The sequence below is a fragment of the Chaetomium strumarium genome (assembly GCF_033439665.1).
Source record: "Chaetomium strumarium strain CBS 333.67 chromosome Unknown B0T15scaffold_7, whole genome shotgun sequence".
Classification (NCBI taxonomy): domain Eukaryota; kingdom Fungi; phylum Ascomycota; class Sordariomycetes; order Sordariales; family Chaetomiaceae; genus Chaetomium; species Chaetomium strumarium.
The window spans coordinates 2,387,569-2,413,514 of record NW_026944435.1 but is presented as its reverse complement, the minus strand read 5'-3'; the positions used below and the strand labels follow the sequence as shown (position 1 = coordinate 2,413,514).

Here is a 25,946-nt window from a genome sequence, read left to right as displayed (position 1 = left end):
GAGCAAGATACAGAGCGGCATGCATTGTGACAGGCCAAAAGGGGGAAACATAGAGCCTGCGCAAACGTCCCGGGCCCCTGAGCTTACGGTACTACTGTTGGCAAAGCGGCGTATGGCACAGACACAGACACAGACACAGACACAGGCACAGGCACACGGCGCGGGACGGCGCGGCGGGGCACGCAATTGGGCAACTAACTCTACTTAGACACATGTGCGGAGGAAGGCAGCGAGGGTGTCCAGAATGGTGTTTCATGCGGCTGGTAGCTTAAGGCGCTGTAAGGAAGGCCCATAAGGAGAAAATGTGTATTAGAATTCTGTCCTCTTGCCATGTCCCGTTCCCAGATCCAGCTCAACACATCCGAGGTCGAACATTCTGCATAGGTAGAAGCAGGTTCCGGATATATTTGTTGTTTGTGCATTACCCAACTCTCGTGCATGTATGTACAGTCCCTGCCCAAACCATCCCTAGTACCCAAAAGGCTGTCGTGATATAAAGAAAGCGATATGGCACAGCGAACAGGTCAAGTCATTACATACAGTACTCGGTAGATCGACGAGCTAGTCCCACTAGGTTGAATCGTCTCATAAGCATATGGCAAGCCCTTCTTCCCGTATCGGGGGATCTTTCGTCGCCCTCCCGACAGGATCTCAGTCAAGACTCGCCATGGAGCGAGGACGACAGAGCAGGCTACAGCTCCCGCTTTATTCCGTGACCGCCCACTGCTGTGCGAGTGTGATATTGATAACGTGTGCTCAGATGTCTCACCCAGGACCGCGGTTAAGACCGGATGCGGGGAGGACGGGGCAGCCTTGTCTCACATGTGTGCGAGAGACGCCCCTGAGCCTTTTGCATGAATGTCTCGGCCAATCCGCGGAGAAGGACGACTGACGCCCGGTTGCGGGTGCCGCGAGCACGGAATATCCCGGCAAGAAGGGAGACTGGGATCTCCGAGGCCTGACGGACTCCTGCATCACTCATTCCAGTGACCCTACAGTATGAGTCTTTCCCCCCGAATTGGCCCGCCAGCTGACGACGTTCATTCCTCGTCGCAGAAACCCATATCCACGAGCAGGTCCTTCGCCAGCACGTCGATGCCGCCGGAGAACTGGTCCTCAATGCCGAACCCCAACACGGCCACGTCGTCGAGGAAGCCGTGGTACTTGACGCCGCGGTCCATCCAGTTGACGGACGTGACATAGAACATATCCGTGCGCCGGCCCTCGTGGCGGCGGCGGCCGTGGACCCAGAGCGGCCGCTTGGAGATGGCGTACAGCTCGAAGGGCGCGCGCTGGCGGAAGAGCACGACGTACGGCTCGTACTCGCTGTGCCAGTCGTAGTAGGTCTTGTGCTGGATGATGGTCAGGATGAACGTGTTGGCGTCGTTGGGCTTGCAGCCCTTGTCGGCGCGCTCGCACAGCGTGAGCTTGAGCGAGTTGGTCGCCTGGTGGATCGACTCGAGCTTGGGCGGCAGCTTGGGGAGGAAGCGCTGCATGCACTTCTGGTCCTGCTCCGCCGCCGCCGGCGCCAGGTCCGCCCCGGCTTTGCCGTCGCGCTCCAGCTTCGAGAACCCGCGCTTCGGGTACATGTCGTAGTGCACGTGCATCTCGTCGTGTTCGTCCCAGAAGAGGAAGTAGTTCTTCTCGACGGCGAAATACGGCGCCGGCCGCTGGATCTCGGTCCCCACTTTGAAGTCGGTGTTGGTCATCAGCTCGTACTCCCAGTCGACCAGCTGCCGGAAGTCTTGTATCCACTGCCCGAAGCAGGTGAAGCCGCTGTTGGACCCGTAGATGGTGAAGGGGTTCTGCGGCCCGAAGAAGACGCGCGCATCGTGCGGCCCGACGTTGAGAGAGAAGTACGAGATGTCGCCCTCGCACTTCCCGCCAGGCGTCGGCTGGATTGAGAGGCCCCTGATGTAGTCGATGCACATCAGCACGCCGTTGATGAACTGCGCCACGCATCCGGCCTCGCTGAAACTCTTGTCCAGGCCATTGTTATGGGGGTCGTTCCACAGTTGGCCCACGATATACCACGAGTTGTTGAACTTCTGGTGCGGGATGATGTTGGGGTTGTAGACGTCCCTGCCGAAGCGGATCTCGAAGTACTTCCCGTCCGATCGCGATAGAGAGTAGATCTCGGTATGCGTCCCGTTCGGCGTGGACGTTGGCTTGCGGTGTGGGCGGCGGGCGGGATCCGGGTTGTCGCCGAGCAGCGCGCCGACGTGTGAGCGCAGGTACTCCGGGTGCGAGCGCCAAAGGCTTGCGCTCAGCAGCAGGAGGACCAGAAGCGGCCCTAGGAAGAAGGCGACGCGCTTGAGGTCCCTGACTATCATGGTGGGCGACGGCGTGCGTAGGATCGCTTCGGGAACCAAACGAGAGACGGAAGCAGCGACCGAAACTGGAACTCGACCGTCGTCACGGCGGGAAGTGCATGGCCGGTGTTGCGCCGGTGGGAGTCGATGTCGATCGAGGACCGGGGAGGGTGATGCCCACTGCAGAAATTAGGAGATAAGAATCCCACGCAATTTGTTCAACTCCAATCAGATTTGCGGGCACTAATGCCAAGACAACCCGGCCCAAGGCTCAGCTGAAGAAGGCAAGGTTGGAAGGGATGCTGGGTTATCTCGAGGTTATCCGTCAGACACGGGCGAATGCGAATCCCGCATTGGAGCATCGGATTTGGAGAGCCTGAGATCTGGAAAGGGGATGGATGAAGATCGCCGCCAAACCTCGGCATCAGCATTCCCATTTCTGTTCAACAACCCAGCGGCTGGGATATGGAAACCTTTCTGACAGGTGATCCTAGGTACTAGTATGGGCGGAATCTAGGGCTGTTCGCAGCAATCAAAACGGAATTCACTCTGCCAGGCTTGTCCCAGTCGATTTCCCCAGCCCATTCCATGCCGCTAAACTGTTTCAGCTCTCCCCCATTGCCGGCCGCATTCAAGGTTCACTGTTTGGTGGTCCAACGCCCGAAAGCATGAGATTGACGTCACTTTGGCCGGTTGCGATGTTGTGTAGCACAAGAACCCGTCTACAATGCATACACACAAATGGACATGAATAATAAGACTGCATATGCCTTCTCTGTGTTCCGATACATCTAGTGAAGTGGTTGCCTACACTGTATCCGTACATACTACATACAATCCAGTAATCGACCTTAGATACGACTTTTCCCTGACGGAGCCAAAACCCACCGGACACCTCAATCTCTACGCCATAAAACACGTACAAATAACTCTCTAATCAGCCGGTGTAGCCTACACAAGATATGTCACACAAAATGTGGCTTTGCAAAGGGCCCAGATATCTCATGCGGGCAACCTCGCCGGCCGCACGGTAGACGTCTTGTACAGCCACTGCGGGAAGCGGACGCTAGGCTCATCAAAGGCCCTCGTGACGATCTCCGCAAGGTATAAGGTCACAGGAAGGAGAACTAGGTGCGGCAGCAAGAAGGCTGGCTCCAGTCCCAGCGGTCCCGTCTTTGGCAGCGGGAAGATGTCCACCCATTGGGGGATGTTGTTGATCCGAGAATCCTTGGGCCACCCCACCGCGGCATACAGCCTCTCGCCCAGCGTCCACAGCACAGGGCCGTGGACCAGGTAGAGCGAGTAGGATATGCGTCCGAGGTACTGGCAGAACCGGGTCTCGAAGAAGCGCTTCAGCCAGGAGATGTGCGGGGCCGAGGCCACCAGGAAGACGGACGCCCAGAATAAGAAGAACCACTTCGAGTCGAGGACGGCCTGGGGCGTGAAGAACGAGAGGAGATACCATCCGGGGTTTTTCCTCAACTCTTCAACTTCAGACCGGTGCGCGGGACAGCCGCCCAGGTAGATGGCGATTGCCAGCATGCTGTACAAGATCGCCTTCTTGTACGGCCGGAACCGATAGATAAAGTCTGGCAGCTCATCCTTGGCAGCGAGATGGTCCAGGTCGTTGAGCAGCATGCCGGCCGTGAAGAGGGCGCAATACCATCCGTCCACGATGTACATGAAGTAAAAGATGAGCCCGGCCTGACACCACAGTCGAGCGTTCCTGGTGCATCTGGAGAAGGCGAGGAGGCTGGTGTAGACGACAATGGAGCCCTTGAACTCGACAGGTATCGACCAGAGGTGGAAGTTGTAAGTGAGCCACGGGACGCCGCCATCCCTGAAGACGAAAGTGAACTGCTTCACTTCGACGTACCAAGCCCACACGGCCTCGAGGTAGCTTTCCTTGGACTTCATGGGGTCAACCCAAATGCCGAAGGCGTGGACGATGGTCATGAAGATGAAGGTGGTGGTAAGGACCGGGATGTAGAGCCGTAGCCATCGCCTGAACAGCGCCGACCCCAAGTTGTCCGCCAGCTTTGCCTGCTCTCCGGCGTGGATGAGACTCATGGGTTTCGCGGACAGGACATAGCCGGATATGACGAAGAAGATGGCGACGGCGAAGTGGCCGCCATGGAAGAAGTTGCGGATTCCGGGCAAGGCGACGAAGTAATGGTAACCCCGGTAGCCAAAGCTCGACTCCATACTCATCGTCTGCACGGGCACATGCGCCCATAGTTGATGATGGTGCCAATACACCAAGAACGCGGCGAACCCTCTGAGGCCATCAAGATATGCCGTTGGTCTCAGCTTGTCGGGCTGGCTGCTGCCAGATTTGGACGGCCATGGCGAGAGAAGGCGGATGATGCTGGCAGCCTGTATGGAAGCCAGCCAAGACATGGCGGCCGCGATGCACTTGGAAAGCGGGCCTGAGCCATCGACCAGCTTCGGCTCAATCAACAACCCTTCCACATCGCTCGGCATCGTAAAAGAAAGCTCGAAATCGCCTACTCGCGAGGGAAAGCGACAAGATGGACGCAGAACATGGCTCCCAGGTCAGAACCCCTTTCGGAATGAACCAGATCGTGGTTTCAGCCTGCCAGTGGACCTTGCGGGCGGGCGAGACCGCGGCTTTCCAGAAATCGGTGCCAGATCTGAGAAAAGGGGCTCTGCCGGTCCCACAAAAGGTTGATGTGGCCTGTGCTCTGTTGCTGCGCCTCGTCGACCCAAGCAAATCGCGAATCGGGGTCTGGATCCGGCTCAGTGATGATCGCCGCGTAGAAGACTTCGGCTGCTAATAAGTGTCTTCATGTCCATTTGGAAAGAACGTTGGTTTTTGTTGTCAAGCCATCCGCACAAAACCGGATATCTTCTGTCAAATGCTGCTGTGGCGGAAATGGCACGCTCAAGAGGGTCCTAAGCGCGGCCCGCCAGCCGGGGAAGTGGGGTCTAAAAGGGCACCCAGCACCAATGGGAACAGAGCGACCCGAAAAATCCGCCTTAACACAAGTTCCCTACCTCACCGATGCTCGAACTCGACCAGACGACGAGGCGTTATTTGTCTCTTTATTATTGGACTATTTCCCTGAGTGGAGTTGCCAGTCACTTGGCATAGTTGTCTGCGCCTTTCCTTCCGGTCCACTATTCATCTTCTAATATGCTGAGAAAGACCTGGGACTCGGGACTCGGGAGGCTAGGAACCATAGCAGTCAAAAACGAGTGTTACCCCCTTACGCATACTAGCTTCGCCATCTCATAGTTTCGGACGCACAGCAGGTTACTTAATAACCCAAAGAACAATAGGATCACCGGGTTATTGTTATTCCACACATGCCAGGATGTTAACGTGAAGGGCTTCTCTATCTTCCGGGTCTCCTCGGTGAGGTGAGAGACACACTTGTGTCTGTCCACAGTCCCATGATAAGCCACATGGGCGGCTCGGGCTAGAGGTCACAGTGTAAACCATTATTCAAGGCCATCTAGTGAGTATGGCAATGGGGAATTGCGATACACCTCGACGCTCGGAACCTGGCGCTTATCGAGTGACATACAATCACAAATTCCTAGTGCGGCTCTGGCAATCCAGTCTTTCACACAATCTGAGCGTCTGGATTATTTCATACTTGATCTGTTTGCTCACAGGTAGAGACCTTCCCAATTCCCTTTGCTTTCAAATCCATCAATGTGGCACTACCCGCAACGGTTTGAGTCCATGGGTTTGATATATGGTCTCGGTCTGGGTTTTCAGCATTAGGTTGTGCTTACCGGAGGGGGTACCTCAACTGTCTCCCTGTCGTCTGACCGATTTAGGCTCTATCGACCCTCTTGCCGTTCAGGAGTCAATGTACAAGCTCCCGTGGTTGGAGGTTATGTTAGATAATGAATGTCCTGTCTAAGCCGTGCGTTAGGGAGGAGGGGACGTGGTATTCGATGGCTTAATTGACAGCCAATGATGCTGCCAGTTCCATTTGAAATCAGTTCATGTACGTGTTTCGCCTGGATGTATATGCCCTTCAAATGAAGGCTACGATCTGATAACTTCTCAACAACTTCCAGGCATTATAGAGTGAGATTCAACGTTCACAGTCTCCAGACGATGTCCATTTTGGAACCTGCCCAAGAAGTTTAATTACTGCCCTTCATTGTTTCATCTAATGCGAGGTCATAGCCACAGCGTTCCTCCCAACTGACGTGCTACGCCAATATCAGGATCAGGGCAGGCCGCAGAATGGCGAAGGTGTCTGATCCAGGAAATAAAATTTCGGCACCAGGAATACAAGGATGATGAAGTTCTTGAAGTCGCCAGAGCACCCACCTATATACGTACGTTATATAGTGATCGCCGCAGGTTGGCGCATGCCTGTGAGCAGCGCCTCGAGTCTCTCAGTAGTCAGGCGACGAGTGACCGAGACAGCCAGACTGGTATGGAGAGGTGAGGTGGCACGGGTACATGAGTATATGCCTACTGCGTCCATTGGAGCCGTCAGGTGTCTCAAGACTGTCTGGGAGCCGAAGATAGCTTGTGTTTGTGAATGTATTATGTCGCTGACTCGCAAATTCAGTCTGGCACTTGCTAGCGACATCCTAGGGGATAGGGAATGCATTGTCACTTCCGCGCAATGGTCGTAATAGTTCATACGAGAAAGTATAGCATAATAATTAGTGGCTGCATAATAGGGAATTGTTTCAATCTAACAACAGGAGAGAGAAGGAAACAAAAAAAATCTATCGAAAACGTATCCGCGGGGGGGGGGGGGGGGGGGGGGGGGGAACAGGGACAACCAGTCTAACGCACCACCCTAACCGTCCATACTCATTCAGAGGTGAACAACACAAACCCGAAAAGAGAGAGGCGAGAGCAAGATGAGACACAGGTAGGGAGTGTTGTCATCCTCGCTCTCAGCCCTACCAAACTCTTCACTGCTTTCCTCGTTATTCCCATTCCGGTCCTCGTTGTCATTGTGCTGCTCATGGTCGTGCTCGTGCCTGTCCTCTTCCTCCGCACCATTTATCTCACCACCCTCCTCGGGCAACCCAAGTCGCTCCCTCCACCACGAACGTGGCCTGTCCTGGAAATAGTCCATCACGTCTTCGATTCTGTCCTCGACGATGGCTTGCTGTTGTAGCGTGAGGGTGAGCGGCGTGGGGCCTATGTCAAGCAGAACCTTGGCATTCTTGCCATCGATGGCGCCCTTATTAGCGGGTGGTGCTCGCAAGCCGCAGGAGAAGATCTTGAAAACAATGAGGCCTGAGCGTGAAATGTACGGAATATAGCCTTCGGGGATGTCTTAGACACGCTGAGCAGCGGACGGTAGGTAAGGACACTAGGTAGGAAGCGGTTAGGATGGAGCCCGGTTGTATGAAAGCTAGTGAAGCTCTCTCTCTGCAAAGGAGTGGACATACTATGTCTCTCGCAATGAAGTCGACCTGGTGGGACACAGCGGTACCATCGGGCATTGAGTACCCGCAGTAGAATGCATCGGCTGGTGTGGAGAAGCTGGAGTTGGGAAAACCCGAGATGGCGGTCTTGAGCTCCGGCGGAACAATTAAGCCAGGAACATCAATAATGAAGTCCACATCCTAGGCACAATATTAGGTTTGAGTAATTAGGTAACCAAGGACGCCGTTGCAAGGACGCCGCACAAGGAACCTACACTCGTAACTCGATCCTCAGGTTCGTAGTGCATACGAGCGAGCCCACCAATAACAGCAACCCTGAGGTTCGAATATTTGCCGTCGTCAACGGTCCTGAGGGCACGGGATAACTCTCCGTGCGGTTTCCTCGACCTTTTCCATGGTGTCAGGCGGGATAAAGTAGAGTTGAGAAACAGGTATTGGGAACAGATGGGATCGCGGAAAGCAGGTTAGTCGCTGTGGCTTTTGTGCGGGACAAGAAAAGGGCGCCGAACAGCAGCGGCGATATAGTCTACTATAGAGTCCTTATATAGCGCAAAGAGCTCGTAGAATACTGCCGGCAGTAAGGGTAGCTGGAAGCTTCCACAGAATATGGAATGGTTCAATGTTGATCCAGCTTCACAAAAGAACGCCCTATTGTGACCGGACAAAAGACCTAGCCGCCGCCCCCCGCGCCGAGCGATGCCTGGCGGCTTCCTTGCTCCATCATCTTGTGTCCGGCCCTAGGCGCTTGGCCTAGAGACTTGTCTCGATGTCCTCCTTGGTTTTGGTCAACCCCACTCGGACGCCCGGACACTCCGAAGCGCGTGTCTTATCTCGGCCATGTCCTATTGACAACCTCAAGGACTCAAGGCTAAGAATAGAAGCTGTTGCCGATCCAATCGGCTATTGCAGTCTTGCAGCCCGCATAAAAGCCAAACTGAAACATAGAAGTGTAGAATTGTGGATATCTGGGCCCGGCTTGGAACCGGCCCTTCCGGTGCGAACGGGGAACAGCCTCCTATCTGCACTGTTCTCGTCATGAGCATTAGGTGTTGCGCTCGTTCAGGGTATGGAAGAAAGCAAAGAGCGGGGTTTCTGGAAAACTGGTAAATGTAATCGGTGCCGCTTGAACGAGCACCCAAGCAATCAGCCAAGCGAGTGTGCGTATTCATCCCGAGCCCAGGAAAAGACTGGGCCAAACATACGCATTGAAACAATGCTAGCATACCAGCTAAAGCTTCGCAACTCCCACTCGATGTCTGTACTATATTGCAGACAGTAGTGTCCTGACTCCTAGCGGTAGCGCTCTTTAGCAAGTGGTGCTCCGAGATTGCGTCTGAGCTTCAAGCTCGCCTTCGCGACGTCGGCCGGCGAACCGGTGGTCATCTGCTTATAGAGCTCCTCAAACAGCTCAGGGAGCAGACTGATGTCCAAGATGCCGCGTTGCTCGACGTAGATGGGAATGTAGAGAAAATGTTGGACGCAACACGAGCCAACTCGCGTTCCGTGGTCGCGGGCCATGATACGCATCAGGGCCTCTGTCAGGATATGCACCTTGGGGACGAGGACCACACTCTGGGCCGAGCGGAAGGCGCCCCTTCCTATACCCAACTGGACAGGTGGAAGTGCGTCCAGGTCTCACGCGAACGCGAGGTACCGCGGCAGCGGGCATTCCCTGGGCTTTGCCAGAGAGGCGCTAAGCGGCGGCAGGAACCAGAGCGTCTCGGATTGCACATAGAAGCAGAGACAGGATATCGCCTGGACACGTATCGTGCCTTCGATATGCATGTGGAAGGCTGTATGCGGATGGCGGCGCTCCGGTGAGCTCCCGTCTCGACATGTCGTCGGATCCGGGCATGCAACGAGGGGTGGCGAAAAGCTGCCAGTCATCATGGCTTCGCTTGCTGCCGCCAGACCTGCGTCCGGGATGACTAAGTCGAGTTGCTAGGCAGGGTTAGCGTGACACTCCACTGCCTGGTAGACCGAGCCCGGCATCAGGGCAGCCTACCGGAACATAGGTTGGGACGCCATGAGTTGACCAGAGCAAGTGGGCCCATAAGACGCAAGGAACGCCGGCAGCGTTGAGCACCCTCGCGACCGAGTCTATAATCACCTCCCCTCGATCCTCGCCGATGCTCACATAGGACAGGCCCGTCGCCATCCTTTTGGCCGTATTCCGTTAGATTAGTAGACTCCATAGTTCCTTATCAACTTTCGGGCCGTCGGATTGTTGCATGTGTGTGAGAGAGAGAGAGAACAAGTACAGAAGAGCCCAGGAGACGACCGAGAGCTTTATAGTCCGAAGGTGGAGGGATCAAAACATTGGCATTGAGCGTCGGGGCGACCTCGGTCTCGACGTCGAGACCGCGAGAAGACCTGGCTCTATGGGGCGAATCCCGGAAACGGCAGCCTCGATGCATTGTTGGCCGTACCCGTATGCTGATGCAAACAAGCTCCTTCCGTGTGTGGCTAAGGAACGCGGGATCCCCGTTTTCTTTAGTTGGTCGAGAAAGCCAGCTAGGGATCACGATGTATGGTTGTTTTTGTCCGCTGGGCCCACACAACGTGACAGCCCCCGGGCGTGAAATCCAGGTTCTGCTTTTCTCTCCGTCTCTATTAAGCCCAATAACTGCCCAACCTGGCCGGATTTGTCGCGGAATCGGTACGGTCTCAGCTAAGCATCACCATCGCTCCTCGAAAGCAAAAGAAAATCATAACCGAAGCGAAACTAGATCCGGATGCCGCAGAAAAAGTAGGTGTGGTGCTTGGGAGCAAGACTGCCAGATGAAAGGTGATGGTTCCAGTCCTGGCTCTGGCTCCTCCCGACAGCTGGTTAATGGCCATACATCAGGGTCCCTCTTTCCCGACCTAGCAGCCGCCACATTCCTCGCTATCGCGCTTAGCCGCACCGGCGCTGTGGGCCGCACCTGCCTGTCTTGTGGAATTGTGTCGCGGGTCCCCTCCATCCTCTGCGTTTTGATCGAGCTCCATCGTCCTTGGTTCTGCAAGGCACCGAACCGGAACAACCGGGGGTGGAAAGATGTGTGGAGCGCAATACTGTAGGAATTAGCCTAGCCTCTGGCACCCATCGTTGATTCCGGGGGCATTGTGTGGCTGGTATGGTGGCTATGGATCCAAGGTGGCTTGTGGGGATGTATTTCTAGAAAGCTGTCCTAAACACTACCTACCTGGTGCTGGTTGACTGTGCAGAACCACCCATTAAAGCAAATTAACACGGATCTAACGAACAAACGGCATAAAACATAGTGCTACATCGGCGAAAAAAAGCTCGACCGTGCCATCGACCTCTACAAGAAGACGTACCCCGGTGGGAAAGAGGACACCTTCACCGTCTCCGGTACGCCTTCTACCTGGACGAGACGGCGCCCACGCGGGGCATACCCATCCTGCAGCGCTTGGCGGCAGCGCCGAACGCGTCGCGGCTTTCCAACAGCGTTGTAGGAAGGGATCGACTTCAGCTTCGCGGGCAAGATCGGCAACACGTGCAACTCGCAACTGCCGATCGAGCTAGGCAAGGCGAAAGGGATCGCCGGGTTGGAGGACCGCGTCGTGATGGAGCTGTTCGGGGACTACTTTGAAGGCACCGGCGACATTACCAGCTACGACACGCTGGTCCGTGTAGGCGTCCGGGCTGGGATTGATGGGGAGGAGGTAAGGGCGCGGCTAGAGTCGGGCAAAGGAGGGGCCGAGGTCGACGCCCAGGTGGGCGATGCGAAGAGCAAGGGGATCCGTGGCGTACCACACACTACACCATTCAAGGCCGGTGCGAGGTGGATGGGGCGCAGAATCCTCAGCACTTTGTCGAGGTTTTTGCCAAGGTCAAGACGAGAAATCGACTTAGGAAGCCGCTTTCGATGATGGTGAGGAGGGATTCGGGTACATCTGAAGAACGGGATAGAGGGCGTGCTATCTGTCTGCACGTTCACGGCCGTGTACCTTGCTAACAAGATCGCGCGGGACTTCGGGCGCCACTTTTTTACAGTATACCACCAGCTGCAGCGGGACGCTATTGACAGTGTGGCACCGAGATTACGGCCCGACTCGTATATCCCTGAGATCTGTAACGTATCTTATAAGCGAGCGGGACATATAAGCGAGCGGGACATATAAGCGAGCGGGACACTCTCCACCACTCTACAACAACCATCCTCAATTGCAATACAATAAGACCATTAACCAACTATAATTACATCACAAACAGCTGAATCAGACCCTTCTACAACCTCCTGGCACGTACGGGCATTATGGCTAGGCTTGCCGTATACACCATAGCACTGAACCTGTGTACGAGCCCCCCCTGCACCACTACTATCCGGCTCCTTTTCTTGCGCCATCTCCCCAACCATGGCCTTCTAGTCCAGTAGATCCTTTGCATCTTGTACCGCAAGCGATCCTCCAAGCTGCACGCGTGTTCTTTTGGCTCTCCGGCGCTTGCTGAGTGCCTCGTTGGCCTTGCGGAGCGAAGAGACCTCGGCGTGAAGAAGAGCCATCTGGTGTATTATAGCTATTATACCCTTGGCCAACTGGTCTATAGCAGCCAATATCGAGGTTAGGGAGCTATTTTAATAGTTGGCAATATGAGTCTTGATGAGTATAGACTGCGCATTGGCTTCCCAGGAGTTATATAGTATCTGGAAGACTCAAGACTATGCAATGCTAGGCTATGAGGTTAGGGGTATTAGTATACAAAACTTGATATCTAGCTTAGAAAGTACCCTCTCTAGATTGTACGGTATAAGGCTAGCACCTATAAAGCTACCCTGTATATTCTTCTCTATTATAGAAGCGAAGAAGGCCTCGCAGAAGGTATAGAGGAACTCGAGCTTGCTTATATAGTTAATATGCATGTGTATTAAGTCCTTGACCTGGTAACCGTACACCTGCTTTAGCGGCCTAAAGCAGCCAACATCGAGTGGCTGGAGGAGGTAGGAGGAATGTAGAGGCATATAGAGTATGATAATATGATGCTCCTGGCAATAGAGCTCGAATTCGGTCGAGTAGTAGCTCTTATGGCCGTCGGGGATCAATAACCGATATTTGCCCTTTATATAGGGTGCTATATAGAAGTCAAAGTGCTTGATCCAATCGAGGCCTACGGCATTGGTAGTCCAGCCATTCTCGGTGGTCGCGATACGCCAGTCGGCCGGGAGGTTGCACTCTTGATACCAGTTGGCGAGGTGGTATTGCGCGGCCAAGATAATGAAGGGTAGGATAGCCCAGCCGAGGGCATTAACTCCCTGGATTACCGTAGCCCACTCGCGGTTACCAGGCTGGGCCAGCTTTGCCTTGCTACGGCTATTAGAGGTTGTAACTACTATGCCTAGGAAGATAATACCTATTATAAACCCAGTCTCGTCGAAGTTATAAATATCATTATCTATAATGCTGTACTTGGCCTTGACATTCTATACAAGCGCGAACCACTCGCCAATAACCTCTGGGTCCTCGCACTTGGCCCTCTAGTAGTTGTATCGACATGACCAACATATACGGAGAGCAGGCTGGCGTTTAACGAAGCTATAAGCCCAGAGCTTACCGACAGAGGGCGCGTTACATACGCGTAGCAGTTGGTTGGCCATATCTTCCATACTACATAGCCTTGGTAGAAAAGCTCGCTCAGATAGCTCAGTTATATACTGGACTATAGCCTTCTCTTCTAGATCGGTAAGCTTCCGTGAGTTGGCTGAAAGATCGCGTCGTATAGGCTGGCCGGTACGTCGGTAGCCGAGAGTTGAAACTGGCACGTTATAGAGCTTGGCCGCGGCTCGGAGGCTTAGTTTCGTATCATTTTCAAGAGCTTTGAGGGCCAAGATTACCCTAGCTTCCTTTGAAGCGGAAGACATCTTTAGTTGTAGGAAAAACGCGTTGTTAGAGGTGGATGAAGAAGGATGCGTCGTGCCAAGAACTTAGTGTCCCGCTCGCTTATATGTCCCGCTCGCTTATATGTCCCGCTCGCTTATAAGATACGTTACCAGTTTTACATTCACGTTCTCGGCCTCCTTACAATAGCGACACCTTCTTGTCTTCGTTGTTGTTCAAAGGGGGCGGTTTCTTGTCCTTAGAGCGACCAGTTCTGGACCCTTTTGAGCGGATATGGAAGATTTATCAGCAAATTGGAAAAGCCTAACAACGTGAAAGAGTTCCGTTGCCCAATACTCCTTGTTGCCCGCCCTGAGTCTTGCCAAAAGGAAACACAGAACGAGAAACGTGGGGGAAGGATCGGGGCTTGGGGGGATGGGAGAAATGAAGTCTCAAAGAAACAAGGGAAGAAAAGGAAAGGCAAAAATGGAGTAGAGACAAAGAGATTGCGACAAGACGACAAGTAGGATGACAGTGAGCAGGCCCCCAATTTGAGATGTACGACTAATATGAAATCACTACACTCCCTTGGCAGCAGATGTTGCCGCCTTAGCAACCGGAGCCCTGCGCTGGCTCCTGTCCCGCAGAGTCAGAAGCTATTTCAGCTATCGCCAGTTAGCAAAGGCCGAAGAGATAGCAGGCCAAGGAGGCCCAGCCACATATCTCTCACCTCGGGCCGCCGTGCAACCGTCGCATAGACCCTCGATCCTGACAATGTAGACGTTTGCGATCGGGGCCGGTCTCTGGCAGAAGATGACGTTTCCCGCTTCTGAGACATTTCTACCACAGCAGTCTTCGTAGTTGTTGCAGTACAGGGGCCCACACCCAGCCCAGTAGAACCGGTACCAACCGCAGCTGCAACTCGTATCGGGGAACATGACGCGCCACTGTTCGTTTGTCGCTGGCACCTGGTCAGGACGGATAATGTGCGTGTGTGGCATGGTGGATGACAGCGATGCCAACAAGCGTGTCCTGTGGAAAATGAGTCAGGCGACACGGCGGCCGAGAGACGGTGATTGTTTGGCTGTTTGCTTAGCGGACAGTGCCGAGTTGCTCTTCCAAAGGGTGCTTGGCTGGGATGGACGGGGGACTTGGTGTGCGTTTTGTAAGGGAAGTGGTCAAGTGAATGCTGGTGCTCGCTTGGGAAGACTCTGTTGGTGAGTGCGGAAAGTCGTCGGTATTTGTATACGTAGCAGGTAGCTTCAGTTATTGAACATCTATTCTTCTCAGTTCGATGACTATCTTTCCACTCTGAAACCCGTTGCCGCATGTTCTCCCTTGAGGGCGACTGAACGTCTCTCCGGTCGTCTTTGTCGGTGTTCGTCGGGAGACCGTGGCTTGCAACTTGCGACATGAATTCAGGTCTCAGGACGCAGAGGCCGTGATGAATCATATTGTTCCCCTGGATTTAGGTGTGCGGTGTGGGCATTTCTCAGCCGAACTGTCTGGCTTTAGTTGATCGCACCGTCTAATGACAACACAGAAAGTCGAGGGCAAGGGAAGGGAACGCAACGTATGAACAATAAATGGAAAGCCCGATCAACGTCGGCCCGGGCGACGACCTCGCCGTGTCTCACTTTTTCCTGCTTCTTTCCTTCCAGATCATAGAAGGGGGGATGGTCTGGTTAGCGGGCGGGAGGGTAGCGGGCCACTGAACTGTAAAGCCCTTCTGGAGAGCAAGCAGCGCTCACCGTGGTGTGAGGCAGCGAGCTGAGTGCAATGGGGAAATGGAGTGGGATGCCCCGGGGAGGCTGGGTCAAAGACGGTAAAGCGAAGATTTGACACAAGCGTCTGAGGGCGGGACTGGTATCAATCCTGAAAGCATCGTATCTGTGGGATGGGCGCTGGAAACCGCGACGGCGGATGGTAGAGGTGGGAGTGTGGGGACCAATGCTCATTCAGTGACAAGGAGATGTAGGGAGGAGATACGAAAGAAAACGCTCGTCCTTTGAGACTAATTGTCTCGGAAAGGCGCAGTGGCGCAAACAGGGCTTGGCTGCACACCTCAGCAGACGTTCCTTCCTTTTCACCTCTTTGACCACAGCATGCACCCGGTGTTCCCGAACCTCTCCAAGGTACGTAAATCACCCAATTAACAAAGAAAGCGCAAGCCTTTTAAGCCTTTCCCCCTTACTCTGAGCGGTCATGGTCATCCTCACTGGCTGGCTTCACCGCTCATCCTCCTCCCACCATTCTATATTGTGGGCTCATCAATTAATTAGATAGCCCTGTAATCTTGACGTTTCCAGTTACTCGCCTCTCGTAGCACAGGTTGCTTGCCTCATCTTTTGCTTCACGGACTGCGCAACTTCGCCTTCGGCCTTCCCTCCCACACCTTTGGCAGCACCATCTCGCTCTTAATTTCTTCGCTACCCGTCCATTGCTTTCCGCCGACATCGACAAGCAGCAGCCAAAAGCCCATACAAGACTCGGTGATGGAGGAAAGAAGACACCCGCTCTTTGTCCGCTTCTTCGAAAACCAGCACTTTCAGGTCGCAAATGGGCCGGGATACCATGTCGTAAGCCTCTATGATTCTGACACGAGACGTACCGTCCTTGTCGAAGTGCCAAACGAATGGGGATGGGAGGTTCCGGACGTTGAGGATCCGGAATTTTGGGTCCCGTTGCAGAAGGCAACGGCCGCCTTGGCCGAGCACCTCGACAACCTTCCACACGGCACGAGCCGTGTCAAAGTCGACCAGGCTAGGAGCGTCGTGTCCTTCGATACTGATGCAGAACGCGACGACACGTTCGGTACCGAGTATCCTCTTCTCACAGACTATCAGCTGCCACCACCCATCTCGAGCAGGACGGTCCTCCGGTCCGAGCTTACCGAGATCCGTCGTATCTGTAGGGGGGTCGACCTCGTCTCATACCCGCCATCGCTATCTCCTCCCCAGATGGGGCAGGACAGGAACTGTTTCGTTTTCAAGTATCAGCCTGAGGACGCCGTTATTATGTGGAAGGAGATCCAGATGCTCGCGAGACTCCCTCCGCACCCCAATCTCGTACTCCTCGACCGACTTGTCCTCGACGAGGCGGCTATGACGCAGGTTGTCGGCTTCACCATGCGATATATCCCCAGCAAGACGCTCGAGGCACATCGACCACCCTTCAAGCTCAAATGGCTAAAGCAGTTAATGCAGATCGTGGACGACCTGAACCTCAAGCATGGTATCATCCACCAGGATATCCTTGATCGCAACCTCATCATCGACCCGGACACCGACTCGATCATGTTGATGGACTTCAACGTGGCCTACCGGGTTGGGGTTGGGGTCACCAAGCGCCGGGGGTCGGCCGAGGAGGCGGAGTGGGCGGGGAGAGATGACGTGAAGGGCGTTTTGGTCTTCCTCTACGAGTACATCACAAGGGACCCGGCTCTCGCAGCAGGCTTCTACGACCTGAGCGAGGTCGACGAGAGACCATTGATCGACCCGGCCAAGTGGGTCAAACACCCGAGCGTGGAGCTCGACGAGGTGGCCGAATTCTACTTTGAGCTGATGGCCTGGGTGCGTCGCCGCCGCGCCGCTGGTGGTGGCGGCCAGCTGACGCATTACACCGAGGCGCCAGAACCCCTCGAGTGGCCCAGCGTCAAGGAGCTGGAGAAGCAGGGGCGATTCACCCGGTATCGGGTTGCGGCACGGCGCAGCGCCGAGCTTCCATACCTTAGCTGGAGGCGGCCACCGTCATCCAAGCTCGACCCGGCCCACCGCCTGCTCGCCACGGGGCGGTATGCCGGCGAAGAGGAGGAGGCCGCGCAGAAAGCAATGGCCAAGGCCATCGCCGTCTCCCGCGATAACCCCCTCCGAAAGCTGCCGCCCATCGGCAGGATAGTGTCGAGCGACGATCTCCCGCCCATCATCATTCCGGAGGAGCCTAATCATGACCAAGAAGAAATGGGAGCCAGTTGCAATGTAGCAGGAGCCAGTACCACCAAGGCCGGCGAGAAGTTGGAAGCCGGCACCACCAAGGCTAAATCCGGTGCCAAGGTCAAGGTCAAAGCTGCTGCTACCGGGCCTGGCCCGCGTGTGCTGCGGGCCCGACCCAAGGGAAAAAGAGAGCGTGATCGCGATGGCGATGGCCAGGCTGGCGTGGTTGCCACTCCCAACAGCAAAGCGGCCAAGAAAAGAAAGCGCTCGGGATACTCGGCGAAAGACTGAGGCCGACGGGTGCCGCCGGAAGCGGTTGCAACGCTGGTCACTGGTGAGTTTAGGTCTGTTGTGATTGGTGACTACCAGTATTTGTTGCCTTTTTGTTGTACTGTACCAAGCCTTTCACGCATTTTGTCTATTTGTTGTTGGCTAATTATTGATAGACGGTTGTTTGATTTAACGTACATTATCAGCGAGTGACCCATATCAGCGAATGACCCACTTTCTAAACAACGCGACACCTTTGCACTTAACAACAATATTCCTCCCATATCTAAGATGCCTACTACTTCAAAAGAAGGCCAAATCATCTTGGCCCTCCAAGCTCTTCAAAACGATAAGAATCTAACTGAACGAGCCACAGCGAAAATCTACGGAGTCGACCGTAGAACCCTAGGTCGGCGACGCGCCGGCAAGCCTGCACGACATAATCTTCCAGCCAACTCGCGCAACCTTACAGATCTAGAAGAGAAGGCGATAGTTCAATATATCAATGAGCTATCTTTACGTGTATTCCCACCTAGGTTGTATAGTATAGAAGATATGGCCAACCAACTACTGCGCGAACGCGACGCGCCCCCTGTTGGCAAACGCTGGGCTTATAACTTCGTCAAACGCCGGCCAGAGCTCTATACGTGATATATATATAGATACGACTACTAGAGGGCTAGATGCGAAGATCCAGACATTATTCGCGAGTGGTTTAGGCTTATATAGAACCCTAAGGCCAAGTACAGTATCGTAGATGGCGATATCTATAACTTTGACGAGACCGGGTTTATAATAGGCATTATCTTTGCGGGCATGGTTGTTATGACCTCAGATGGCCGGAGCAAGGCTAAGCTGGCCCAGCCTGGCAATAGCAAGTGGGCAATAGTAATCCAGGGAGTCAATGCTCTCGGCTGGGCTATCCCTCTGTTTATCATCTTAGCCGTGCAATACCACCTTGCCAACTAGTATACCAAGTGCAACCTCCCGGCCAGCTAGCATATCGCAACCACCGAGAACGGCTGGACTAGTAACATAGTAGATTGGATTAAGCACTTTAACTACTATACGGCACCCTATATAAAGGGTAAATACCGGTTGTTAATCCTCGATGGCCATAAAAGCCACCACTCGACCGAGTTCGAGCTCTACTGCCAACAGAACAACATTATTACGCTCTGTATGCCTCCACATTCCTCCCACCTCCTCCAGCCACTTGATGTTGGCTGTTTTGGGCCGTTGAAGCAGGTGTACGGTCGCCAGATCGAGGACTTGATACGCGCGCATATCAGCCACGTAAGCAAGCTCGAGTTCCTTTGTACCTTTCGCACAGCCTTCTTTGCCTCTATCACCAAGAGGAATATACAGGGCGGTTTTATAGGGGCTGGCCTTGTACCGTACGATCCAGAGAGGGTACTTTCGAAGCTAGATATCAAGCTTCGTACACCAACACCCCCAACCTCACGGCCAGGCACTATACAATCTTGGGTCTTCCAGACACTACACAACCCCCAAGAAGCCAACTCACAGTTAACGCTCATCAAGACTCGCATTGCCAACCATCAAAATAGCTCCCCGACTTCGATGTTGGCTGCTGTAGACCAGCTTACCAAGGGTACGATGGCTATAATGCACCAGGTGGCCCTCCTTCAGGCAGAGAATGCTTCGCTCCGCAAGGCCAACGAGGCGCTAAGCAAGCGCCAAAGAGCCAAAAGAACGCGTGTACAGCTTGGAGGATCACTTGCAGTAGAAGATGCAAAGGATCTACTAGACCAAAAGGCTGTGGTTGGGGAGGTGGCACAAGAAATGCAGCCGGATGGTGGTGGTGCAGGGGGGGCTCGTACGAAGGTTCGGTGCTGTGGTGTGTGCGGCAAGCCTGGTCATAATGCCCGCACTTGTCAGGAGGTTGCAGAAGCATCTGATTCAGCCGTTTCTGATGTAATTATAGTAGGTTCATAATGTTGTTGTGTTGTAATTGTAGTTGACTGTTATAGTATGGTGGCAAGTGTTCAATTCGCTTATATGTTCATCTCGCTTATAAGATACGTTAGGGTAGTGGAGAGTAGGTCATTCGCTTGTCTGGGTCACTCGCTTATCATGTACGTTAGCCTATAAACTCTTCCCTCTTATATGAGAGGGCTATAGTACCTACTTCTTCACGAATTTCTCATTGTCTTTAGCAAACCCATCTATAAGACGACCATCGAAGATTAAAACTATGGTTTTATTAGGCACTCGGGGGTATTGAACCCAGCCTTTATAGATTGCTACCGTTGGTAGGAAGCGGATCGATCTTGCGCCGCTCTACTGACGACGCTCTTTTTTTAGGACCATAAAGGATAAGTAGTTGTAGAAATTGAGATCTACGAAGATCGGCCCTCAGTGCTTATACGCTTCTAGGTACGAAAGCTTAAAGCCGCTTGCTTCGAAGCAGACATTGTCTAGATGCAGCTCTTAGCCAAGTGCTGACAACGCTTCGCGCAGACTAGGCCACTGCCTAGCACAGGCCTAGTACAAGGAGTTAAAATGCACCCACGCCCAAGCAGGAACGTTCGTAAAGTCGGTCTCGAAGCCAAGCAAGTAGCCAAGCACCTCAGGTTATAGGAGCTTTTTGCTCGTATAGATCCGATTGGCGACTCATAGGAGGAACAATTTGGTCGCTTCTCCTATCGCCGACGCAGCGCCCGGGTCGACTGAATCTCCTTGCAGCTGCCGGGCTAGCTCGAGCAACTCCTCCGCATAGGCGAGAAGCTTTCACATCGGAGCGTTTAGCTGGCCCTACGGGGATCGCTAGCAGGAACCCGTTTTCATCTCCGGGCCGTCGTCAGAATTTGTCTTCCCCGAAGAAGACTTCTCCGCCAACACTGGCCCGGAAGCATATAGATCACTAGGCGACCGAAACGCCGTCGATCCACGGAACACCGGATTCCATCATAGCGGATGTTGACCTAGTACTAATAATTTCAACTACGGGTATGCCTCTTTCTTTTCTGGCCTATTGCTGTGCTAACTGTCGACTTAGATACCGATAGTATAAACGGTGATTCGGACACTGAGCAATTGCTGAACGAACAACTCTGGTCGAGCAGCAGTACCCCATCCAAGAAGCGGAAAGGACCAAGCTCTCCCGAGCCGATCAGAAGCAAGACGTCCACGGCGGGAAGAAAGAAGCCGTGGCTGTATTATGACTAGGTCCTGAGTCACGTTATCAACGAAAGAGATTAAATACCTTTGTTTGGTTTCCAAACATTTGTCAATAGCCCTATAGCCCTGACATCAATCATGCGATGACATACTCGAGTCTGCAGGTTTGATGCGGCGAAGGGCTAACTGCACTTGCACGTTCTTCCAGGCTTCCTTTGGCGTGCCGCAAGCGGCACGGTCTCAATTGTTTCGCGCAGAGGCACTGAGCCTAGAGGGCCTTGGCACGCTAACTACGTACGATTCGTCCGCTTCTCCCATGATCTCACACAAGCCCCTTGAGTTGCTCTTTGCGCAAAGCTCCCCTATACCTCTTGCCTCTTGCCTCGATTTTCAGCAGATCGTCTTGGAGGTTACATTCTCCAAGTGTTTAGCGTCCCATCTTCAGCAGCTAAAGCGGGATCTGCTGGTTAAAGGCTATATGGTATTAGTATAGTTCCGCTATTGTGATTGGTCCTATCGTTGCCTTTGTTCGTCGTCCAAATCTAATCTCCTCGTCGCCATTGCATACTTGATCGTTTCCCAGACCGCTTTTATATTTGGCGACCACTCCTTCGGGTCGGATGGCGCTTTCCCTCCTAGGTAGAAAAAGAGGCTCCTTCGTCTTGTCGCTAAGCATTATAATATGCCTTTTCTTAGATCGATCTATCTTATGTATCGAAACAGAAAGTATTCTACTGTTTCCCTCGCCTAGCCATAGTCATATATATCTGACTCGACCGTACCAATCCTCCTTAGAAAGCTGTTCAGCCTCGCCATTCCAGTTCGGAGTTATGCCAATATATAGGCTTCTTTTCGCTTCAGTTTATTATAGAGATCGCAAGTGTACTTGCCTAGTAGTACTACATCTATAGCCTTTGAGAACTTGCCTATGCTTTTAGGGAGGACTCTTCCCTATCGTTGTTTGGTCATGGCCAGTCTGATTGCTATAGACTTGGCCTGGGGCATTTGGGAGCAGGGTGCATGTCCTTGCTTTGTCGCCCTCTGCGCTGCCGCTTTGGCTTCTACTCCCAATGCGAAGTCGCTTTCCGCTGGTATCCATAGGAAGTCAACCGAGTTCCCTCTCTGTTGATACAGCCTTGTCAACTCGTATATCTGCCGTATAGTGCCTTGGCCGGATTGTTAACGTGGTTGTCTCATTGCTGCCAGCGCTAACTGGTTTCTGGTGACGATGGTGATATGTCTGTGGCAAATGTTGACCGGCAGGATCTCCAAGGCCATTGCGATGGCTGCTAACTGTGCAGTATATGGATTCTGCTCCTCCCTTGTCCCGAGGGTCACAGAATAGTATGCCACGATCTCGCTAGTCCTGCTGAAGAGGGTGTCCCGTGCAACGCCGCCGATCCCAACCATGCCTTTCTTCGCAGATGAGCTGGTTGCGATTACGATCCCCGAGGCTTTGTTGGCCCTCTCAGTTGCCTTCACTCGGTCGACTTCGAGCGTCGGCCGCAAGCGAGGCTCCCAGGGCGGGAGGGCGTATTCGTGAATTGTTTCCATATAGTCGACTCGTGCTCCTTCTGCCACACGGGCGATTTTCTGCAGCGGGGATACGAATCGCACGGTCGTCCGGATTTTCTTTAGGGCGAGGGGATGCGTTCCGGGTAGTGTATGGATGTTGATCCATAGCCTGACTGCCGCCTGAACATGTCGTTCTCGGATGGGATCAATGCTCGCTTCGGCTTCTGCCACGGCCGTTGCCACGGTTCGGAAGGCTCCTGTGATGGCCAGGGCCCCGACCTTCTGCGCCCTGTTCAGCCAGTTCAGTGCTTTTTCCCCGCAGGCGTGCATCCAGACGCTGGCAGCGTAGTCCATGACAGGAGCTACTGTCGCAACAAACAGTTGTCTCGCTGTCCGTGGGGAGAGCATCTTCAGCCTCTTCAGGGCGAGAGCGGCTACGAGACCCTTGGCCGCCGTCCGGCCTTAGAGTCCCTAGATTGTTCTCCCTACGAACTAGCTAACTAGCTGCACAGACCTGCCTCGTAGGGCAACCTAGTCAGAGAGGCTGGACCAGGCCTCCCTACCGGACCTCTCGGCCACGGGACCCTAAGGTTTGCACCTTAAGCCCTCCGCAAGAGGCACAACCCTACAGAGCCTTCGTAGGCGACACCACAGCAGCCTGCGCAGGGCCGGGGCCCGGGTGCGAGCCGGGTACTTAGCATCTGTAGAGCCCCCTCTCTCTTGGAGAACCGACACGCGCGTCCGTCCTCTCCGGCCAGCTACACTGCTCCTCGGAGCCACAGCTTCCTTGCGGCGGCGACACCACACATTTGTTCCACAGCCGAGGCACCCATATCCGGCGCAATCCATCCGCGGCTTCATCCCATACCGTAACCTGCGCCCGGAGACAAGGGGACGTGGCCTAGCCACGCTTACAGTCCAACAGGTCCCCCGCCGAGGCAATAGCTGTTTCGCTCCTGTGGCCCGGATGCGAGCCGGGACCGCAACTCTATTGCGCTCCCCTCGGTCCAGCATAGCCGCCACGGCCCACCTTCCGCCGGGCGCAACCCCGACTTCCAGCTTCCCGTTGCACTGCGAGGGTCTCCCCACGAGGCCGAAGCCGCAGTGCCGAACGTGTCTTGCAGCAGGCCGTCGAAAAGAGCTGCCACACCGGCGCAGCTCCCTCCATCGCACTGCCACTAACCTGCCCTGATTGTCATGAATTAACCTGCAGAGGCCGGTGGGGCCGACCTGCATGGTCCGCGGGCGGCGCCCGCATCCAATCATTCCGATCCAGGAACAGACCAATCAGAAAAGGATCACGCTTGGCATAGGGAAGGCTTGGTGATCCAACTATAAGGCTCACAGAGGATCACCAGTGATCCAAGGTGATCCAGTATGAGGGATCACCAGAGACAAGCAGTGATCCATAGGATGCCCGTAGTATATAGGTTAGCTAGTCATTCGTTCTGGAGGACTCGGGAAGTTCTCCAGTGAGCAATACAAGCAGTAGAGTAGTCACTACCTTACTGTGCAGACATTGCAACTTGCATTGTTGTGAACCCTTTGGCTTCACCGAGACCTACAGTCCGACCAGCAGATACCTTCGACCGGCGAACCCTTTCAGAGGCAGGACTGCCTGTGGTTTCGTCACACTGATCCGCTATTGTAGTTCCTCCTTTCGTAGTATGCTGTTTGTCGAGAGGGCGAAGCGCCTCGCAGGAAGGCCAGCCGCCCGTATGCCTTCCCTTAACGAACCTGTCACCTTCCTTCTCCTCGGTCGATCAACAACTCTTGCAATCGGAGTCGTACAACAGCTTTCGCTCTAGTCCTCGTAGCGTCGTCTGACCGGTCGGTTTTACCGCCAGGACTCTCGACTTCGCTCTCCTAGAACTGGGCAGGGCCGGGGGTGCCCTGTCTCTTCTTTAGAACGTCGAAAGAGTCGGGTGGTTTTCGTACCCAGTATCCCCCTGATCTTGCAAACTTTGTTGCAGCTTGTTCTTGTCGTTGGTGTCGGTAAGTCGCGGTTGTCGGGCGGGGTAGTGAGGGATTTCCGGGGCGCTCGGAAACCTCACTTCTGATCCTCGAAATCGACGTCTTCGGCCGCCAACAGGCCGCGCAGTAGCTGCGCGGTGCTGCAACCCTTGGGAATGAAAGAACAGATCGCAAAGGACCTTTCTTCCAATTTTCGCGATGCCCGGCCGCCTGCGTGAGCGGCCCCCGATGTTTCTTCACCGGGAAGGGGATCCTAGGTGATTTTGCCGCGGTATAGTCTCCGCGGAAGAGTAGCATGGCACCCAATTGATACGCGGGCATGGCACAACGCGAGGCATGGCAATTTGGAAACTCCCATTGGCCCAAATTATCCGACAGCTGGCAGCAAAGCCCCATTAAAAGCGGTGAAGGTCATTTCACTAACACTTGTAAGATTTCCTGGGTGGGCTCGCAGTCATCTAGTCTATACTTAGCTCGCCATCGAGGCCAGGTATCAATAGACAAATAAAAACCTCCATCCGGTCAGACGTATCTGAATGCCCGGGCGCGCCTTGTGCGCGCTGTCAAGTGAAGAGAAAGGAATTGATAATGTTCTTGTCGTTACAGTTGTTGCCCTCTCCTGCATGCCAGAATCGTCAAGAGAAGAGACGGGAAATAAAAACAAAACCCTGCCCCAGTCCATGTCTCTGAACTCTTGATGTCTTCAGGCCCAGTTCAATGCCCCCTCCGTCAAGTAAGTCTTGTATTGTGTTGCTCCGCAGAATTTCCCACTGAGATCTCTGTCTCCGTACGCTCGGCTGGATCCTTCGTCCACTGGAGCATACACCTGCCGCCTTTCCTGCCCCAAGTGCTGCAGTCTGGCCTCCGCGTCTTTCCCCAGAAGACGGTACGGACACAACGATTTCCCTTTGGACTGCTGCCTCTGTGTCCAGCCGAGCAGGTGTTAACCTATTCTTACTTCCTCAGAGTCCGGCCCTACGCCGCTGCTTGAAGATGTTGGCCTGGTCTGGTCTCGCGCGTCGGATACATCGCGTCGGAGCCGCTGCATAGGTCGTCTGGATTGCGTTTCATCTGCGTCAGCATCATCGCGTCTGGATCGCAATCGCTTTCGGGAGCTGTGAGGAAGGCGAGCCATGATCCAATGGACAGGCATGTGAAGGCAAGAGGAGGATGATGATGTCGCTTTGGGGTTGCCAGACAGGCGGCAGCTGGCAAATCTAGAGAGAACGCGGCAGAATTTGATGGCGGGGGCACCCTTGTTTAACAGAGAATTTTGGGCCAATGGGAGTTTCCAAATTGCCATGCCCGCGTAGTGCCGTGCCCGCGTATCAATTGTGCCATGCCCCCCTATCAATTGCCATTCCAAAACGGGATGTTCTGTAATTTATTTTACCAGTGCCAGGCCGGCAGCCTGCGCCGGCCCGTTATGCATCATACAACAACGTTAACTTATGCAATAACAGCAAATGGGACAGCAGAATCATACTGTCAATTGAATCTATTTACACAATCCTTTTACAGAGGAACAATCCTTCCGAGTAGCCACAATCCTTTGCTTCAGCATCTTCTTCCTTCCCTTCCT

General features: G+C 54.0%; 7 protein-coding genes across 7 annotated transcripts; 2 read left to right on the top strand and 5 right to left on the bottom strand.

The window, feature by feature from the left end:
- Positions 1 to 966: 966 nt before the first annotated feature.
- B0T15DRAFT_311508 (uncharacterized protein) lies at positions 967 to 2,432 on the bottom strand. The gene has a single exon (XM_062863930.1). The coding sequence runs from the start codon at positions 2,331 to 2,333 to the stop codon at positions 1,041 to 1,043; it is 1,293 nt and encodes a 430-aa protein (XP_062718411.1). The 5' UTR covers positions 2,334 to 2,432; the 3' UTR covers positions 967 to 1,040.
- Positions 2,433 to 3,056: 624 nt separating this feature from the next.
- Positions 3,057 to 5,209, bottom strand: B0T15DRAFT_543483 (acyltransferase family-domain-containing protein). Its single transcript, XM_062869993.1, has one exon. It carries the CDS (start codon positions 4,794 to 4,796, stop codon positions 3,315 to 3,317), a length of 1,482 nt encoding a protein of 493 aa, XP_062718410.1. The 5' UTR covers positions 4,797 to 5,209; the 3' UTR covers positions 3,057 to 3,314.
- A 1,486-nt stretch (positions 5,210 to 6,695) lies between these two features.
- On the bottom strand, positions 6,696 to 8,108 carry B0T15DRAFT_577696 (uncharacterized protein; the record flags this gene model as incomplete). Its single annotated transcript, XM_062871069.1, has 4 exons — positions 6,696 to 6,814; positions 7,222 to 7,543; positions 7,716 to 7,892; positions 8,079 to 8,108. The coding sequence occupies 4 exons, from the start codon at positions 8,106 to 8,108 to the stop codon at positions 6,696 to 6,698; spliced, it is 648 nt and encodes a 215-aa protein (XP_062718409.1).
- An 894-nt stretch (positions 8,109 to 9,002) lies between these two features.
- B0T15DRAFT_505632 (thioredoxin reductase) lies at positions 9,003 to 10,262 on the bottom strand (the record flags this gene model as incomplete). The annotated part of the gene is made up of 3 exons (XM_062867533.1): positions 9,718 to 10,262; positions 9,352 to 9,653; positions 9,003 to 9,282 (listed from the first exon to the last, which is right to left on the bottom strand). The coding sequence occupies exons 1-3, from the start codon at positions 9,868 to 9,870 to the stop codon at positions 9,003 to 9,005; spliced, it is 735 nt and encodes a 244-aa protein (XP_062718408.1). The 5' UTR covers positions 9,871 to 10,262.
- An 890-nt stretch (positions 10,263 to 11,152) lies between these two features.
- B0T15DRAFT_543478 (uncharacterized protein) lies at positions 11,153 to 11,766 on the top strand. The gene has a single exon (XM_062869992.1). It carries the CDS (start codon positions 11,283 to 11,285, stop codon positions 11,586 to 11,588), a length of 306 nt encoding a protein of 101 aa, XP_062718407.1. The 5' UTR covers positions 11,153 to 11,282; the 3' UTR covers positions 11,589 to 11,766.
- Positions 11,767 to 15,634: 3,868 nt separating this feature from the next.
- Positions 15,635 to 17,752, top strand: B0T15DRAFT_577693 (uncharacterized protein; the record flags this gene model as incomplete). Its single annotated transcript, XM_062871068.1, has 2 exons — positions 15,635 to 15,664; positions 15,839 to 17,752. 2 exons carry the CDS (start codon positions 15,635 to 15,637, stop codon positions 17,750 to 17,752), a joined length of 1,944 nt encoding a protein of 647 aa, XP_062718406.1.
- A 5,134-nt stretch (positions 17,753 to 22,886) lies between these two features.
- Positions 22,887 to 23,956, bottom strand: B0T15DRAFT_311438 (uncharacterized protein). The gene has a single exon (XM_062863929.1). The coding sequence runs from the start codon at positions 23,654 to 23,656 to the stop codon at positions 22,976 to 22,978; it is 681 nt and encodes a 226-aa protein (XP_062718405.1). The 5' UTR covers positions 23,657 to 23,956; the 3' UTR covers positions 22,887 to 22,975.
- Positions 23,957 to 25,946: the final 1,990 nt, after the last annotated feature.

Bases quoted from the DNA above. Each gene is read 5' to 3' on its own strand.
- B0T15DRAFT_311508 (XM_062863930.1), bottom strand. From the start codon at position 2,333: ATGATAGTCAGGGACCTCAAGCGCGTCGCCTTCTTCCTAGGGCCGCTT.
- B0T15DRAFT_543483 (XM_062869993.1), bottom strand. From the start codon at position 4,796: ATGCCGAGCGATGTGGAAGGGTTGTTGATTGAGCCGAAGCTGGTCGAT.
- B0T15DRAFT_543478 (XM_062869992.1), top strand. From the start codon at position 11,283: ATGGAGCTGTTCGGGGACTACTTTGAAGGCACCGGCGACATTACCAGC.
- B0T15DRAFT_311438 (XM_062863929.1), bottom strand. From the start codon at position 23,656: ATGATTGGATGCGGGCGCCGCCCGCGGACCATGCAGGTCGGCCCCACC.